Below are 18,863 nucleotides of genomic sequence, written 5' to 3' on the forward strand. Positions count from 1 at the left end.
TGTGTGTGGTGTGTGTGTGGTGTGTGTGGGGTGTGTGGGGTGTGTGGTGTGTGTGGTGTGTGTGTGGTGTGTGTATGGTGTGTGTGGTGTGTGTGGTGTGTGTGGTGTGTGTGTGGTGTGTGTGGTGTGTGTGTGGTGTGTGTGGGGTGTGTGGGGTGTGTGTGGTGTGTGTGTGGTGTGTATGGTGTGTGTGGTGTGTGTGGTGTGTGTGGTGTGTGTGTGGTGTGTGTGGTGTGTGTGTGGTGTGTGTGGTGTGTGTGTGGTGTGTGTGGGGTGTGTGGGGTGTGTGGGGTGTGTGGTGTGTGTGTGGTGTGTGTGGGGTGTGTGGGGTGTGTGGGGTGTGTGGGGTGTGTGTGGTGTGTGTGGGGAAATTAGGGGGTGAAGCCCCAGGGGAAGCCCAGTCCCACAGCTGGGGCCCAGCCCAGGGAACATGACTTCTCTGCCATAAGGACTCCGGGTGTCTCCGCAGGTCTCCAGGCTGAGTTGGTCCTGCGGCTGCAGAGGCCCCGGCCCCTTTGCCCCTGCCTGGAGCAATCGTGGGAATGCTGGGCTAGCTGGGCAGGGCCGGTAGGGAGGAACCCTAGCTGGGTGGGTCTAGAGGCCGGCTGAGCTCTGGCTGGGGTTTTAGCCGAAGGGTCCCCAGGGTACTCACTCTGTCCCAGACTCCTGCCAGATCTCTGCCAAGCCCCACTCCGCCCCTGTCCTCAGCACTTCCGGTCCCTTGAAGAGGAACCCTTGAGACCAGGCTAAGTTCTGCTCATTCTTTCAGACTAAGCTCAGCCTTCGCCTCATTCAGGCAGGAAATCTTGTTTAAGCATCAAGCAGGCCCCAGGCATATTCCAGACCCCGAATCTGCTGGGAGCCACGGCCCTCTTCCTCTGGAGCCTATATGCCAGCATCCTTGATTTGTCTATTTTCTGGGCCAGCTGGTCCATCGCCCCTCTCATGGCTCTGCTGCCCAGGAAGACCACAGACCCCAAAGGGGCTGCAGCCTCCACGTGGAGAGCCACTCAGTCCCTGGATTGGGGTGTGAGAGGCTTGTCCCTGTGGAGTCACCTGCAGAAAGATCTCTGGAGCTACAGCCACAACCCTGCTCTGGGGGCGCTTGGAGTGTGTGCCCGACGGGGCCCTTCCTGAACCAGCTGTCTGCACGAGAGGACTGTGGTGGTGGGATGTGAGCTGCTGGTCATCTGGTTGTCAGTGGTAGAGGTGGCAGAGCGGGGATGGGGATGGGGATGGGGATGGGGATGGGGATGGGGATAGGGATGGGGATGGGGATGGGGGAGCCAGGCGGGGTTGGGGGCACCAGGAAGCAGAGGAGTTGGCAGCCAGAACCCATTGCCAAGGTGGGGAAGCAGGACTCTGTGAGCCCATGCTCCATGCGTGGCTTTTGTCCCGTTGGGCCACACTTGGAAAACACATGTTCAAAGATATGATCATTACGATCTCACGGGGGCAACTGCAGAGCATTGAACCCAAGCACAGCACCCTTCCGAGCATGGGGGACACTTCCCTCCCTCCCCCTCCTTATCTCCCTCTGAACCCTGTGTTAAGCAGCTGCTCAGGGAGCCCAGGGGGGCAGCAAGGGTGGCGCCAGCGATGAGCTCCGGCATCTTGCACAAATGCCCTCCCACAGCGTCCTCAGATCTGCACTGGCCCCTGGAGTGTCTGGAGGATCGGGGTGTGGGCTGGTCTCAATGGCACTAAAGCCACAATGTCATTGTCCACCCATGACTGTCCTCTAAGGAGAATGTCCCTAGGGAGGTCTGGGCCAGGCCCACGCTGGGCTCTGAGGCACAAGATGCTGTAGGAGCAGAGAAGGGCGTGAGTGACTCCTCTTGTGGCCATAGTCCATGGCCCTGAGCCTGGCCGCCTCACGGGAGCTTGCCCTGTGGACGGAGGGAGAAGCCCTTCATGTGGTGTACGGTGTAGGCAGAGATAGGCTGGCAGCTGGGGCAGTGGGAGGAGGGCATTCTGGCTGCTGAGCAGCGGTGGGGTGGTCAGGGTGTGGTGGTCAGGGTGTGGCTGTGATGGTCAGGGTGTGGTGGTCAGGGTGTGGTGGTCAGGGTGTGGCTGTGATGGTCAGTGTGTGGCTGTGGTGGTCAGGGTGTGGCTGTGGTGGTCAGGGTGTGGCTGTGGTGGTCAGGGTGTGGCTGTGGCGGTCAGGGTGGGGCTGTGATAATCAGGGTGTGGCTGTGGTGGTCAGGGTGTGGCTGTGATTATCAGGGTGTGGCTGTGGTGGTCAGGGTGTGGCTGTGATAATCAGGGTAGGGCTGTGATGGTCAGGGTGCAGCTGTTACTTCGGGGCCTGGACTTAGTCTGTGCTGTGAGAGGAGAGGCTGATGCTGCATATGTTTGGATGGGTCTCTGCTGTCCATTTTCAATGCCAAGCGATCCCCTGGCTCCTGCCCTCTCTCCATGGGATGTGTGGTAGCCCAGGTTCACCCTGCCGGGCTCTGGGGACCTGGGGGGCAGTGTTCGGTGGAGCGGCAGCCCCGGGGAGTATGGGTTATGGATAAAGCCCTGGCAGTTGGTTTGGGAAGCAGAGCCCCAGGGGCAGCAGGGCTTCCGGGGCGGCTCAGTGAGACCTGCCTCCAGGCGTCCTGGTCCTGCGGGCCTGGCAGGGGCGCCTTCCCATCGCAGAACCCCATTTCTCATTGCTGAACAGTGAGCCCCTGGGAAAGGCTCCATGTTTCACAATTATTGTTACAATTGATAATATTATTGTCTTCAGACCAAAAAAGGGAAATCCTTTGGAGTGACTTACCCGCAGGGCTTTTGCATGGTGCTGCTGAGCAGCAGGGTCTGGAGGTGCCTTGTGACACCTTCCATGCTGTTGTGGCCGGGGCTGAGGGGGAGGGGCCACGAGGGAGCAGGGCGCTTGCCTACTCTGGTCTGGCTTACAGGAAAGGTGAGTGTCACCTGGGGAGCCCACAGCTGGCCTGGTGCCTCAGGTACCCAGGCATCTAGGCCCCCGAGCATTCTGCCTTCCAAAGGGGGCCTGGGCCCGACCCTGCGAACCTGGGGGTGAGCCGTGCACGCCAGCTGCACAGCGTCCAGTAGTACGGGAAGCGGTAGTGACTGTGCAGGAGATCTGGGCTTCTGTGATGTGTTGGGTCTGGTCCAACCATCTCAATGAACTGACAAGCAAATGTTAAAAATGCTGAAATGTTGAAAACGTTTATGTCTAGGTAGGATTATAAAATGGTGCTGCCACTGTGGAAAACAGCAGGGTGGTTCCTCAAAAAATTACAACTAGTTTTACCCCGATCCAGCGATTTCGCTTTTGCATAAATACCCGAAATACTTGAAAACGGGTCTGTCAGGCTTGTACACCCATGTTTCTGGCAGCATTACCCACAGCAGCTAACATGTGGAAGCAACCATGTCCACTGATGAATGGATGGATCAGCAAAATGTGGCACATACACACAGTGGGATATAACTCAGCCTTAAAAAGGAAGGACGCTCTGACACTAAGTAAACTAATTACAGGAAAGACAAATACTATATAATTCCGCTTATGTAAGGTCCCTAGGGTAGTCAAATTCACAGAGACAGTGATGGTGGTGGCCAGGGGCGGAGGCAGGTGGGTGGGGATGTACTGTTTAATGTGGATCGAGTTGTAGTTTTGCGAAATGGAAGTGTCTGGAGATGGATGGTGGTGATGGTTGCTCAGCAATATGAATGTACTTAACACTACTGAGCTATACACTCAACTATGGTTAAGATGGTAAATTTTATGTTATGTGTGTTTTATCACAATAAAACGTTTAAAAACTTTCATCTAATAATACAGTACTAATGGGAAATGATCACCCCACCCTAAGTCAAGAATCCATTCTGAAGATGCAAAGAAAAGGGTCTTCACACCTGCCTTTCATCTCTGCCTTCCATGGAGGGACTCTATTTCCCTCGCCTTCTGATGTCCCTTTGCTGTGGTTGGAGCCCTTAAACCACTGTGTGGAGCAATGGGAAGAGAGCTGAGGTGGGGTCACGTGGGCCTTCGGTTAAACCCTGGCGCTCCCAGGCCACCTTGCTAGGTGTCAATCTTGGTGTTCTCTTCTTCCGTCCATCCCATCATGGGAGGAGCTACAGCTCTTGTGGGTTCATTCAGCAGGCCATAGAGATTAGGGGAGTGGCCTCCCCGCCCCCTCTACAGTTCTCAGCAGACCTAGGAAGGTCTCTCACCCAAGTAAAAAAAGCAACCATCCTATGCTTTGATGTAATCAATTGATGTGTGCTCCATCTTTTGTAAATTGTGAATAGAAAAATCGTTAGGAAACATTTTTTTTATTGACCTCTAACATTGCAGTCTAAGTAAAACCAGTGAGCTGGCTCTGGGAGTACACCTGGACTTCCCCCACTGCCTCCTTCCCTCAGGTGCCAGCCTAGGACCCTCCCATTCAGACATCTGAGAGCCACTTAGCTGGGGCCTCCTGGGTAAGTCACTCAGAAGTGACCAGTCTGGGGTCTGGATATAAACCCACTTGGGAGGGTTTGCCAGCCAAACTGTAGCAGGGACCTGGCATTCTCTGGGGAAGTGACCCTAAGGGAAGGGTGAGTGGCCGTGGGAGTCTGATTGGGCTGCAAAGATGAAGGCACGGGAGCCCAGATGAGGTTGCTTGAGTTTTTTTAGTTTTAGTTTTTGGCACTTCTGTATTTCTTTACCAAGACCTGGTACTTTTTTTATTATCAAGAGCCTCTTGTGCCCCCTCCCCTGGGTGGGTAGGAAACGTGGTGACAATTAATTGGCTTATGTTTTAGGAGGCCATTTCTCAAAATCATTATATCGATTCCTGCCTCCCCGCCCCCCGCCCCCCCCCCTGCTTTTCTGAAGTTGTGCTCCCCTAAAATGTTTTAAGCACTTAATTTTGCTTTTATATTGTTAATTGTCTTTTATTAAATCAAATCATTAATAAAACATTTTGCTAACCCGGAATTAATATGTTTTATAGAAATCACTGGCGCTGCGCGCTGACTGCTGTTTGAACTTCCACAGACACCTCCTTCCCTCTCCCCAGCGATGTCCTGCAGGACCCCTGGGCCAGGCAGCCTGCCAGGAGTTCTCTGCTTGAGGGCAGAGTGTGGAGAAGGGGGTGGGCAGAGCAGGCCTGGGCCATCCACAGGAGGCCCTGGGTGGGGGGGAGTGGCCGGGGCACCCAGGCTGAGGGGGAGGTGCCACGAGGAAGCAGGGTGGGAGGCAGTGGTGCACTGGTTCCCCTCCCTCCAGAGGGCCTCTCGGGCAAACTCAACAGGAGCTGAAGTCCTGAGCCTGGCGTGACAGTTTTCCAGCTGGCAACATTCCGGTCAAAAGGCAAATGAGGCTCCACTTATTCCCTCTTAGTCAGCTCGGCTGCTGAAACAAAATACTGTACCGAGGCCTGAATGGCAGATACTTATTTCTCACAGCTCTGGAGGTGGCGTCCAAGGCCAGGGCCTGAGCTTCCAGGGGAGGGATCTCTCCCTGCCTGCGGCCAGTCGCCTTCTCAGCATGTCCGCAGAGGCAGAGGGAACCCTGGTCGCTCCCTCTTCTCTTTACATTAATCTCTCCATGAGGGCCACCCTTAGGATCTTTGCTAGGCGCTGGGGGATTTGAAGATGAACTAGTCAAGTGTGTACATTGCAATGTAGTTCTAGTCTAAGGTCCCTTCTAAAAACAGTAATTTACTAATTTATTGAGTTATCATCATCATCAGCAGCAGCCAACCTTTATTAAGACACTAGAGGCCCAGTGCACGAAATTCGTGCACAAGGGTGTGTGTCCCTCAGCCCAGCCTGCACCCTCTCCAATCTGGGATGCCTCGAGGGATGTCCGACTGCCCGTTTAGGCCCGATCCAGATCGGGCCTAAACGGGCAGTCGGACATCCCTCTCACAATCCAGGACTGCTGGTTCCCAACTGCTCGCCTGCCTGCCTTCCTGATTGCCCCTAACCGCTTCTGCCTGCCAGCCTGATCACCCCTTAACCACTCCCCTGCCAGCCTGATTGATGCCTAACTGCTCCCCTGCCAGCCTGTTTCCCCCTAACTGCTCTCCCCTGCAGGCCTGGTCACCCCTAACTGCCCTCCCCTGCAGGCCTGGGTCCCTCCCAACTGCCTTTCCCTGCAGGCCTGGTTGCCCCCAACTTCCCTCCTCTGCCGGCTTGGTCACTCCTAACTGCCCTCCCCTGCAGGCTTGATCACCCCCAACTGCCCTCCCTTGCAGGCCTGGTCCCTCCCAACTGCCCTCCCCTGCTGGCCATCTTGTGGCAGCCATCTTGTGTCCACATGGAGGCAGGATCTTTGACCACATGGGGGCAGCCATCTTGTGTGTTGGAGTGATGGTCAATCTGCATATTACTCTTTTATTAGATAGAATAGAGGCCTGGTGCACAGGTGGGGGCCAGCTGGTTTGCCCTGAAGGGTGTCCCGGATCAGGGTGGTGGTTCCCTTGGGGTGTGGAGTGGCCTGGGCGAGGGGCCTGTGGTGGTTTGCAGGCCGGCCACGCCCCCTGGCGATCCAAGCGGAGGCCCTGGTATCTGGAGTTTATTTATCCTCTACAATTGAAACTTTGTAGCCTGGAGCGGAGCCAAGCCTTCTGCCTGCTCCGTGGCGGCAGCCGTTTCTATTGGGATTTATATATCTTCTACAACTGAAACTTTGTAGCCTTGAGTGGAGGCCTAGGCCGGCAATGGCAGGTGGAAAGCTTGGCTTCCTCCATTGCCGGGGAAACCCAAGCCTCCCTTCTGCTCTCTGTGGCCGTAGTGGTCTTGGTTGGGTTTATTTGCATATTTGCTCCTGATTGGCTGGTGGGCATGACTGGTGGGCGTGGCTTGTGGGTGTGGTGGCGTGATGGTTAATTTGCATATTACTCTTTTATTAGATAGGATCATTGTGTACCTGCCATTGACCTAGACCAGTGGTTGGCAAACTGTGGCTCGCGAGCCACATGCGGTTTGCCCTCTGTTGACTAATGAGTTTGCCGACCACTGACCTAGACATTTTCCACAGTGTTAACTCACTTAACCATCAAAACAAAATTGCACAGTTGATTGGCACATTTTCTAGAAGAGCAATTTGATACTCATGTGGCAAGAAAGTGGTGAAATCTAAATTTGAGCCCAGGTGCATTTGACTCCAAGGCCAGCCACTGCCAGACCCAGACCCAGGGAGAGAGGCCTCTGTCCCTGAGGCCACGAAATCCTGTCGCATTGATTCTGAAAGGGTCACGAGCCTGCCCTACACCGATCCATGGGCAGGGAGATGCTATGCACTGATTGGCTGGACTTGAGTGGCATGGCCACCCTGGGAGCCAGGGGTAGAGCTTACACTAAGCAAAAGCTCTCACTGACTGGAGTGTTGTGGGGCGAGCGCGAGTGAATGACCACTGGAGCCCAGACCAAATTAAAATTTAGGGAGCCTTTATTAGCCGGCCAGCTGGCCGGCCAGCCGGCCGGCGACTGCTCTGCCTTTCTCCATGCAGGGAGTCCAGAGAGCAGCTTCTACCCTTTGTGCAGGACCACTTTTAAGCACATTAACCACATCCTGTTTTTGCAGAGCAAGTAACCCAAGACAAAACAGTTTTTCCTAAGCAACGTCAGGATCATGCCATTGACGACCATGTTATTCACAGGGTCACCCTGTTCTTCAGAAAGCTGACAGTGTTCTATGAAAGAAGGCCTACGTGCTGGGAAGGGGCCATGAGACCATATCTCAAGGCCTGGCCTGGTGTCAGCACTGACAACTCTATCTGGGGCATAGTCCACGGCCTCAGTAGTGCTCAAAAATTCCCACTCTCTAACATTCCCCACTGGTTTTATGTACATGAGTCAAATCATTGACTCTTTTGGGTCATTGTTGGCAAGGGAGTTATATTGACCCATGAGGACTATAAGCTTGATAGAATTAATTCTCTGCTGAATAAAGTCAGTGGGCCTGTTTATAAGATAAGGGCCAAGAATGAGGGCCAGGACTAATCTTTAGAGGGTCCGAAGAGTCCTGGACTCTCTATCTTGCCTGGGCTGTCTTAAGCCAGGTGTGATGAAGCCACATTGGGATCCCGTCGACCTTGACTGCTGTGGAGGTGGTCCTGCACAAAGGGTAGAGACTGCTCTCTGGACTCCCTGTGTGGAGAAAGGCAGAGCAGTCACCGGTTGGCTAATAAAGGCTCCCTAAATTTTAATTTGGTCTGGGCTCCAGTGGTCATTCACTCGCGCTCGCCCCACAACATGGAGGAGGGTGGTTCCCACTTCCAGAAAAGGGGGCACCGTTGCACGTGACCAAAATACGTGTCCATCACCAGTGAGCACTCTGTGGTGAATAAAGGAGATGCATTTGGCTGAAGTTCCACATCTGCTGGGGTCATCTGAGTTTGGACTTGTATTATGCATTGAGTTATGTTCCCCATAATTCATCTATTGAAGCCCTAACTCTGGGCACCTCAGAATGTGACTGTATTTGGAGAAGGGTCTTTCATGTGGTGATTCAATTAAAGTGAGGCTGTCTGGGTGCCCCCAATCCAATTGGACTTGTCCTTATAAGACGAGGGGATGAGGATAATCAGCGGGATGCAGGCCAACAGGGGGAAGACTATGAGAGGACATGGTAAGAAGGCAGCTGCCTGCAGGTCAGGGTAGAGGCCCCGAGAAAGCATCCTGTTGACACTTTGATCTTGGACTTCTATCCTCTAGAACTGTGAGAAAATTAATTTCTGTCGTTTAAACCAATCAGCTTGTTGTGCTATCATGGCAGCCCCGCACTAATTGACCGTGAGTGGAAGAGCCGGAGCTGCAGAGTGGCTGCCTCCATAGCTTTCTCTGTTCCTTATTCTCCCGGGCACGGTGAGGGGGCGGGGCGGGACCTCAGCCACAACATGCCTGCCTCATCCCAGGAACCAGGTTTAAGGTCAAGGACCAGCTCAAACGTTAAAACGGTTCTTTGAGACCAGTGGCTTTCAATCACTCTGTGCCATGACCCATGCTAAAGAAGACTTTATAACCAACACACACAGTGCACGATAACAGAACTAAGGCAAAGATTTCTCCTTGTAACATTTCTCACCACATTTATTTGCCAGTCTAGCGTCCTCTCCACTGGAATGAAAGCAGCCTGAAGGGAAAGGTTGGCTCGTTTTATCCTGCCATTTCCCCAGCACCACAGTGTGCCTGAGTCACAGCAAGTTTGCTCAAGAGCCATTGGTGAATGAGTGGGGTACAGGCTTGGGACTGGATGACACTACAGATCAAAGTCACCTTGCTTGTCAGGTGATAACTGTAGCTCAATTCCCAGCCACCCCTCTGCCCTCACACCCCTGTGCCCACCTTGTCTGCAGAGACTGGCTCCACTGCCTCCCCTGGCACTGCCCCAGCCTGGGAGGGCAGTCTCCCACCACAGGCCTGGGTCCCGGAGCCTCCTCCCTGCCCCTTTGACAGGACTTAGCCCTGTCCCTGATTACACTGTATCCTCAGCCCACACGGGAGTCCTTAATGCCTAAGCCAGTTTATGCTTGCCCTGTGCTGCTGCACTGGGAGGCCTTGGGAGGAGAAGGGCTCTGACAGTTGGAGAGGCTCTAAGCCAGGGGCCCAGTGAAGCGGTTGACATCCTTGCTGCAGCCTCCGGTCCGATCCAGTGTGTGGCCATGTGGACAGGGGAGGGCGGCTTCCAGCTGCTGTGCTAGTCCACCCTACAGGCTCCACCGAGCAGAATGGGCCACGTTTTGGAGTCAGATGGAACTGGATCCAAACCCTGCCTGTTTCGGTTAGTCGCTACGTGCGTGACTTTGGGCATGTTACTAGGTGTACCGATTAATAATGCGGATTTTTTTCAATAGATGGAGTTACACATATGTTGAGATATATGTGATTTGATATGTATGTTATTTTGTTGTATTGAGAGCAAGCTTCAAAACTTCATATGTCAAATTTGCTGAAGGTGTTAACATCATAGATATTTTTATGCTTAAAAATGTCAAATTTCATGCCAAAAAAAAAAGAGCATTTGCGGGATGTTTTAATTCATTACTTTATTTTGAAGAAAAAGTTATCATATACTTTGGGAAGCTTATGGTGAACATGCTCCATCTCAAGATACTTGTGAACGCTGGTTTAAACGCTTTTAAAAGTGATGATTTCGATGTGAAAGACAAAGAATGTCCAGGTCAACTGAAAAAAGGTGAAGACCAACAATTACAAGCATTATTGGATGAAGATGCGTGTCAAACTCAAAAACAACTTGCAGGAAGATCAAACATTGCTCAGTAAACAATTTCCGATTGTTTACAAGCAATGGGAAAGATTTTAAAGGGAGGAAAATGGGTGCCACATCAACTGAACGAAAGACAAATGGAAAACCGAAAAGTCATCAGTAAAATGTTGCTTCAGCGACAAAGAAAGTCTTTTTTCCATTGAATTGTGACTGGCGATGAAAAGTGGATTTATTTTGAGAATCCCAAATTCACAAAATCATGGGTTGATCCAGTGCAAGGCCAAATCACTTTGGAAAGAAGACAATGCTCTGCATTTGGTGGGATCAGGAAAGTGTGGTGTATTATGAGCTTCTAAAACCAGGTGAAACTGTTAAGACTGATAGTTACCGACAAGAAATAATCAATTTGAACCACACTTTGATCCTGAAATGATCAGAATGTGCCAGAAGACATGGCAAAGTAATTTTGCTTCATGATAACGCACCATCACACACTTCAAAACCAGTTAAAGACATTTTAAAAGATCTTGCCTGGGAAGTATTAACCCACCTGCTGTATTCACCAGACCTTGCTCCTTCAAATTACCACTTGTTCTGATCGATGGCACACGCACTTTCTGAGCAGCACTTCAAAACGTATGAAGAAGTGGAAAATTGGGTCTCTGAATGGTTTGCCTCAAAACAAGAAAAGTTCTATTGGGAAGGTATCCACAAAGTACCTGAAAGATGGGGGAAATGTGTAGCTAGTGATGGACATTACTTTGAATAAAGCACTTTTGATGTTTCTTTTGAAATTATCATGTTTTCTTTGATGACAAAATCCGCATTATTAACCGGACACCTCGTATCTCTTCGAGCTTCAGCTCCTCATCTGCAAAATGGGAACAGCAGCCGGTCCCTGCAAAGCTCTGTAAGGGCGGCAGTGGCTCTGCATGTATGGGCCCCGCGTGTAGCAACCGCTATTTGCAAACTTACCTCGCCCCCGGAGTTGGGAGTGCTCTCTATAAACCACACAAAGGCTCGGCTTTCAGCTTCGGGATTTGGGCGTGGGATGTAAAAACTGAGACATTAACTCTAGAGTTGGTGGACACTGTGGGCCAGGTCCCCTGAAGGCAGCTGGGAGCCGGAGTAAGACTCAGCCCAGATCCTTCTTATGGGCTCACTTGTCCCAAGGCTCAGGGGCCCAGACCTGTCTGTGGGTGGCCCATTGGTGCCTCCCTGTGCCTGTCCAGTTTTTGACTAACCTCACCCATCCCCTACCTTATTAATCTCACCCTCTATCTCTGTCTCCTCTCCCAGGCCCTGCCCAACCTCAACCTCTCCCACTGCCCTGGGGTCAGAGTTGTTCTGAGAGCTCTGATGCTCCCACGTGGCCCCCAAAGGCAGACCTTTTCCCTTGTGCTGTGTGTGGAAAGGCAGCAGGTTACACAAACATTCATTGTGCGCCCACTCGCTCATACTGTTTATGGGGGCCTGCTTGGTGCCCGGCATCATCTAAGCCTGTGTCAACCCTGCAGAGCCAGTGCAATTCCCCTCTGCAATTGAGAAACATTCTGTGTCTGTGAGGGGAGGGGAGCTGGTGAGAGCACTGTGCGGACCCATTCTCGGGCCTGGCTTCCCTGCGCTGCAGCCACTGTGGTGGGCAGACTCAGAGGAAGAGCCCCTCCCTGCGAGTGTCAGCCAGTACCTAGGACTAAAGGCTGCCTGTCCAGAGTGCGGCGCGGCTGCAGGGGCTGTGGGCTGGCGGCACTGCCATGGGCCCAGGAGGACTTAGTGTGCCCTCCTAAGGGGCTTGCATTTTGTTTGATAAATGGTTCTGGTGATGGAAAAAAATAATTTGAAAATCACTGTAGTGAAAGATTGGGAGCACGGACGAATTCTAGCAGGGAAGTGACATGATTACATTTGCATTTTAAAAAGAGACAAAGACAATTTGGTATAAAAATAAATCTTCTAAATCACATCATTGCAGCAGAACAGCCTTCCCCTGGGCGCCTCCCCTGCAGCCGTGTCACATGTGGAGAGGCGCACAGTGTGAACACTGCCAGGCTGCATCCCTCTCTCACCCGATGGCCCATGAACTGCAGCCACCTAGTGGCCGTTGGGGACAGCTCCGTCTGACCCTCAGGGCTGGACCCCACTCGCTGGTGGTCAGAATGCTGGGCACACCTAGAGGTGCCATCAAAGTGGTAACTGCTGTTGTTATTATTCCAGTTGCTGATCTTCCCTCTTAATAAATGACATAGAAACCCATGCTTGTGCTAGAGCTGTCTCAGTTGCATGCTGACGTCTCCTCTTGGACATGTTCCTGGCAATGAGATGCTGGGTTAAAATTCATAAATACTTTAAAAGAAGTTTAATAATTTTCAGTTCACAGCTATGGAAGGAAGGTACAGAGAGTTCCCAAATACCGCCTGTCCCCCCTCCCCCAGGCTCCCCCATTTTTAGCATCCCCCGCTAGAGTGGTACATTTGTTACTATGATGAGTCTACACCGACACATCATAATTATCCTAAAACCATAGTTTACTGTATGGTTCCCTGTTGCTGTTGCATATTCTATGGGTTTGGACAAGTTTATAATGACTAATATCTAGTGCCACAGTGTCATACAGAGTAGTTTTGCGGCCCTGAAAGTCCTCTATGCTCTGCCTATTCGTCTCTCCTCCTCCCACTAACCCCTGGTAACCACTGACCTTCCCACATCTTTATGGTTTTGCCCTTTCCAGAATGTCATATAAGTGGAACCCTGTAGTACTAAGTCTTTTCAGATTGGCTGCTTTTACTTGCTAATATGCACTTACCTTCCCTCCATGTCTTTTCATGGCTTGGTAGCTCATTTCCTCTTAGCTGGATGGACAGTTTATCCATCCCCACGGAAGAACATCTCTTGCTTCAAGTTTTGGCAATTGTGAATAAAGTGCTATATACATCTACATGCAGGTTTCTGTGTGAACAGATGTTGTTACCTCCCAAGGAGCATGCTGCCGGATCGTATGGTAAGGGTCTGTTTAGTTTTGTAGAAACCAACAGTGGTTTGCTCTGCTCGTGCGCTGCAGCCTCAGGTCCGCTGAAGAGCAGCCTTGGTGGGGGCTCACCTGGTGCAGGTGGGGCTGTCAGGTCCTCCTTTGTTCATGGGGCAACTTCTGATCACCTGCTGTGGACAGAGAGCGTCACAGGCAAGAGGTCCTTTGGAGGAGGGGGCAGTGCGCCAGGAGCACACATGCATAGAAATGCCATGAATGAAAAGAATCAGAATTTCAGCTCCAGGGCTTTCTGTGCCATGGGAAGTGGCGTGGTGTCATGGCATGTAGGAGGGCTTGATGACCACATCTTGTTTCTGTCACTTACAAGCAGTGTGACCTTGGCCCCATTGGGCGACGTCCCTCCTTGGTCATGGTGCTCATCTTGGCAGTGGCAATACTAATGCTGCCCCTGTAGGATTACTGTGAGAGCCAGAGAGCTATGTGGGCTGAGGACCCATTGGCATACAGAAGGGCTCACTAATGGGTGGTTCCTCTCTTCTCTCCCTTCTACTCCTGTCATATGATTGGCCCAGCCTCTAACATAGAAAAAGGTGTGCCTGGTGGGCACTCTGAAGGAGCATCCTTGCCCTGGGGGCCTCACCTGGGTTTGTTTGTTTGTTTTTTAATGTTTTTTTTTTTTAAAATTGATTTTTAGAGAGAGAGGAAGGGAGAGGGATAGAGAGATAGAAACATTGACGAGAGAAACCGCATCAATCAGCTGCCTCCTGCACACACTCCTACTGGGGATTGAGCCCACAACCCGGGCATGTGCCCTGACTGGGAATAGAACTGGTGCCCTCCTGGTTCCTGGATCAATGCTCAACTGCTGAGCCACTTCTGTTCTGCCCAGAGTGCCACAGAAGGCAACCTGGCTATGCCCTTTTCTCAGCATCTTATTTCCAGCAGGCAGCAACCAAAGCCTACTTCCACGTTGAAGATTTCATCCCAGCAAGTCTGATCGAGATGACTGCTCGCGGGGTCCAGGTCCCAGTCTCAGCGATGCACCGCCACGGTCCCCTGCTGGGGAGAGGTGGCCAGGAGTTCCGGAGGGTGAGGCCTGGCTACCTTGGAAGAAGTGTGGGTGCTCAAGGGCACACATCAGCAATCTCCTCTGAAGCCATCGCTGAGGGCTCATGTGCTCAGACCCGTGAGGAGGTACAAGCGAGGCTGGGGAGAAAGGAAGCTCCAGTGCCCCGTGGGGCAGAGAGGCTCCTGAAGCAGGTGGCCTTGGAAATGATCCCAAAGGATGGGTAAGATTTAGTGGGCCAGGGTGGGAATGGCAGGGCCTTTCTTCAACCTTAGGCTCATAGTCACTTTTCTGTGAGTGTTTCTCGTAGATGACACGTGGGACAACTGAAGTGCAAGGTTGGAGTGTGAGCCCAAAGCAAAGCCCTTGGAAGACCCCAAGTTTGCACCTTCCAGAAAATTCTCCTCAGCACAGCAGAGAGTGTGGTCCATGCATCCGGGTGCCCCTCTAGTCTGCTCTCTCCTCAGTCCTGAGCAACGGGAGCAGCATTTCAGGCCCCATGTTTGTGAGCACAGAGTCTATAAAGAATAGGCTTTGCTCACGCTTAGGCTCACGCCCACTGGAGCCAGACACTGTGGGCACTGCTGCCTGCCCCAGGGAGTGCCCAGAGGCCTACACTGTGATAAATGCCCAGAGACCAATGACAATAGCGGTTACTCTCAGGGTGGGAGCGGTTACTCTCAGGGTGGGAGAGGGTGACCCCTATGCCCCTGGAGATAGAGCTGGCAGCATGTGGGAGGAGTGCCCCCAGGCTCCTCCAGGGCAGGGTAGTTGGCAGGCCTTTAGAGTTGGAAGCAGTTTCTAAAAGAAGCTCCAAAACTTGCACATTTCTCTGTACAAAGTCTCCTGAGACAGATAGAAATTGTTTGTTGCCTTTGATAGAGACAGGCATCAGGACGCCAAATGCCGAGGGATGTCTGGCCTTTCCTTTCTGACTAGAGGCCTGGTGCACAAAATTTGTGCACTGCAGGGGAGTCCCTCAGCCTGGCCTGCACCCTATCCAATCCAGGACTGCTGACTCCCAACCACTTGCCTGCCTGCCTGCCTGATCGCCCCTAACCCCTCTGCTGGCCTGATCGCCACCTAGTTGCTCCCCTGCCAGCCTGATGGCCCCCAACTGCCCTTCCCTGCCGGCCTGATTGCCCCTAACCGCCTTTGCCTTGGCCCCCACCACTGTGGCTTTGTCCGGAAGGAATATGGACATCTGGAAGATAAACTGGTTGACCCGTTCTAATTAGCATATTACCCTTTTATTAGTATAGATGGGTCACTTAGCAGAACTGTTTGTATCACCCAGTATGTGCAACCTGCAGGGGGTCATTTGAAAAGACCTGCAGAACCCAGCCTTCACGTGCTCCCTGTCAAGAGGGGTGGCAGGGGGCAGAATGGGACTCCCAGGACATCAGAACACATCTGGGGGAGAGAGGCCATAGAGCCACTGAGCCAGGGGGAGGTCCTGCAGGCCTGAGAATCCCTGCCCACCTCTGCTCAGGCCTGGCTCTGTGGCCGGGTGCACAGTGTCCCTTGCTGCCCTGGTAGAGAATGAAACTGATCGTAAAGGAAGCCACCATCTTATGAGCAAAACCCTGCATAGATCTGATTTCTTTGGCAGGGATCTTATCAGTTTCAAGGAAGTGGTTTTCCAAGTTCCCCTGGTTGGCTTGATGATTCTGTGTACCCGCTGCAGTGCAGAGGCAGGACCCCGAGGGCGTGGCAGCCCAGAGCACATTGTGACCCTCCTTGTTGGAGTGAGTGTTTGTTAAACAAAGTCCTCCCCCACCATGATTGTAAAAGCAACCGTTTGTTCCCGACTCTGCCCCCTGTAGATAGCACAGTTATACTACTGCATGTACTTATTCCTCTCTCTATGTTCTGGGCATTCACAGGTGTATATGTGTATATATTTAAAATTTTTTCTCAATTGTTGTTTAGTATATAAATTGTTTTAAACATGGGACTATTTCAAACAATACTGAGATTAGTACTTTTTTTACATAGGTCTTTCGCTGCACTCTGCTAAGTTCCTTAGGAATAGAAGCTCATGAACAGCATGGCAGGGCGGAAGATGTGAACATTTAAACATGCTAAGACACTACGCTGCAGCATCTCTGTGTATTTCTCATCTCTCTCCTAGGTTGTAAGTGCCAGAGGGCCCCTTTGAGAGCCCAGATGCTCCATAAGCAGGCACTGGGTTATTTAATTACCGCTCCTTGTGGCTCCCTTTTCCATGATCAGATGGTGCTGCTGGCCTCTGGCTCACGGATGACGAATCCTGCTAGTTCATCATCTCGCACTGGGATACTTGGCAGCAGTCCAGTTTGCATGATGCTGAATAACATACTCTGCCTGGAAGATTCACAACTACATTAGCATGTAAATCCCAGAACATGTTCAAGGTTAACTCAGTGTTTTCCAAGTACCCCAACCATGGAGCCATTTCCCACATGACTAGAGGTTCTGATATGCTATTGAAACATCTTTTGCTGTTGAAATCATACTGATTGTGTCTTGTATTTTCCTCCACTTAGCATTATAACATCTGCATTCCCAGGTAATTGCAAACGCTTTGTAAATATCCTTTGTTAAACTGCCTGATAATCCCTTTCAAGGCAGTCCTGTCTTTAGGAAACCATGGAGCTCTGGGTCTGGTCCTCCCAACCCAATCTTGCAAGTCTATACTGAACATTTCTATGAGAAGGCTTTGTACTGATTGAATAGTACATTCTCTTAGGACAGATTCCTAGGGGTGGAGTTACAGGGTCAGAGGATATGAATTATGAATTTCTTGACAAATATCTGGAAATAATCCATTTGTTCCAACAGTTTTCAATACAGAGAGTGTGCTGCGTGGGCTGGGAGCCCCGAGAGTCTGAGTCCAGTCTCGACCTTGCTGCCCCTTTTAGGGAGAAGGGAAGCAAGTGAGGTGGTCGTTATCACGTGGCGAGGAAGGGACCCTGAGAGGAAGGCCAGTAACAGCACCCCAAGACCGAGAGCACGGCCGCAGAAGGTTCCCTCGCAGAGCATGGAGATGTGACTTACGTTTTTATGGCTTGAAGATGCCCTTGACCTTCGTATATTCACCATATTTCCAGACTTTACAGAAACGCTATACTTGAGCGGGAAGACTCAGAAGCAAATAGACTCATATTTCCATTCCTGACTCCCACTGGAAACCTCGGCAGACTACTCAACCCTTCTGTGCCCCATTTTCTCAGCTGAAAAGACATAGTTACAGCTCTCTTATGGGAAATACTTGGAATGGTGTTTTACCACTTTAAGAATTTTGTGGCTCTAAATATTTCAGTGTTCTCTTTCTCTAATTAAAAATAAAATTTATACTAAATAATTAAAAATGTAAGCAAGCCTATGAAAGGCATAGTTATTGTAATGAAGATGACTTTAATGCCTTAAGGTTTTGTTTTGTTTTAGAAATATCACATCAAATACTTTAAAATAATTCACCTACTTGTTCTGGGGTGACTTGTTTTGTCATATCTCAAGTACATGCCTAGTTAGGCCATTGGTTATTTCCACATCAGAGCTCAATAAATATTGTTTGGATGATGGTGACGATGATGATGATGATAATAAGGTCTCTCCAAAGTTAAAAGAAGGAGGCTCAGGGTCCAGAAAAAAAATCATGATTATATGAAGACCTAAAGGCTCTGTAGGCAGCAGAATTTATCTATAGAAATTACCTATGAAACATGGAACCAAACTGAAACCCGTGGTTTCTTCTGAGCAGGATGCAAAGGTGATTCTTTCCAGGGTTCTTGTCCAGGTGGATTCGAAGAATGAAGTCATGGACAAAAGGTGGTATATGGAAAGGTGGAAATTTACTGGAAAACAAGCACAGACTCCTCTGTAGGGAGGGGGTCCCAAAGCGGGTAGCCCACTAAACCCCTTTTTTTCTAAGGTTTATAAAGGCTGCAGTTCTTTGTGTCCTGATATTCCCTTCTGATTGGTCACTATAGCAGCTTCAAAGCTCAAACCCCACGTGGGCCCCCCTCTTTTTCTTCTCCTCCAGTGGTAGAATTCTCTATCCCCTGTGAAAATCTGTTTCCCTCTTTCTCCCTTTTGTCAGCATTTCTCTTCTCCCTGTGGCTTTCCCCTATCTTCTGTGAATGGGTGTCTTCCTCTCCCCTTATCCTGTGGTGCCTTTTGTTCTTTGTGAATGTATGCCTTTTGGCAGCTCCAAGTCCCCAGGCAACTATGCCTCCCACCCTCCTCCCTGGACCCTCTAATTCCTAAAACTCCCTAAACCTGCCTATTTTACCCCTAAACATTCCTTTCACTTATCAACAGAAGGAGAGAGGAGCCTAAGAGAGGAGCTCTCAAAATCCATAATTTGTCTCTGTTTTTGTGACCCTGCCTGGGGGTGAGGGAGACTGAACAGGACATAGTATTTCTGCTGGGGCAGGACAGACGAGAAACCTGATTTCACTACTGAAACACTCTGGGAGGTTGTCAAATACTGGAGCAAGATGTTGCTGCCGTGAGTCCAGGTGCACCAAACTCCTGATGAGAACTGGAGTGGTCCAGGTGAAGATGAGGATGGGAGCGGCCCAGCCAGAGACACAACTAAAAGCCTGGTTAGGTTATACACCAGTTTCTTAAGGATGTGGCTG

At 51.0% G+C, this 18,863-nt stretch overlaps 1 protein-coding gene across 1 annotated transcript in view; it reads left to right on the top strand.

Annotated features, from left to right (window-relative positions):
- Positions 1–12,252: 12,252 nt before the first annotated feature.
- The window catches only part of FRMPD2 (FERM and PDZ domain containing 2), a gene marked incomplete at both ends in the record, with an annotated part of 68,531 nt that continues 61,920 nt past the window's right edge, over positions 12,253–18,863 (top strand). The window contains 3 exon segments of the mRNA XM_080640563.1: positions 12,253–12,372; positions 14,115–14,258; positions 16,764–16,786. Of these exon segments, the coding sequence (XP_080496689.1) occupies positions 12,253–12,372; positions 14,115–14,258; positions 16,764–16,786 (287 nt within the window).

Source organism: Plecotus auritus, assembly GCF_963455305.1.
Source record: "Plecotus auritus genome assembly, chromosome: 9".
NCBI lineage: Eukaryota > Metazoa > Chordata > Mammalia > Chiroptera > Vespertilionidae > Plecotus > Plecotus auritus.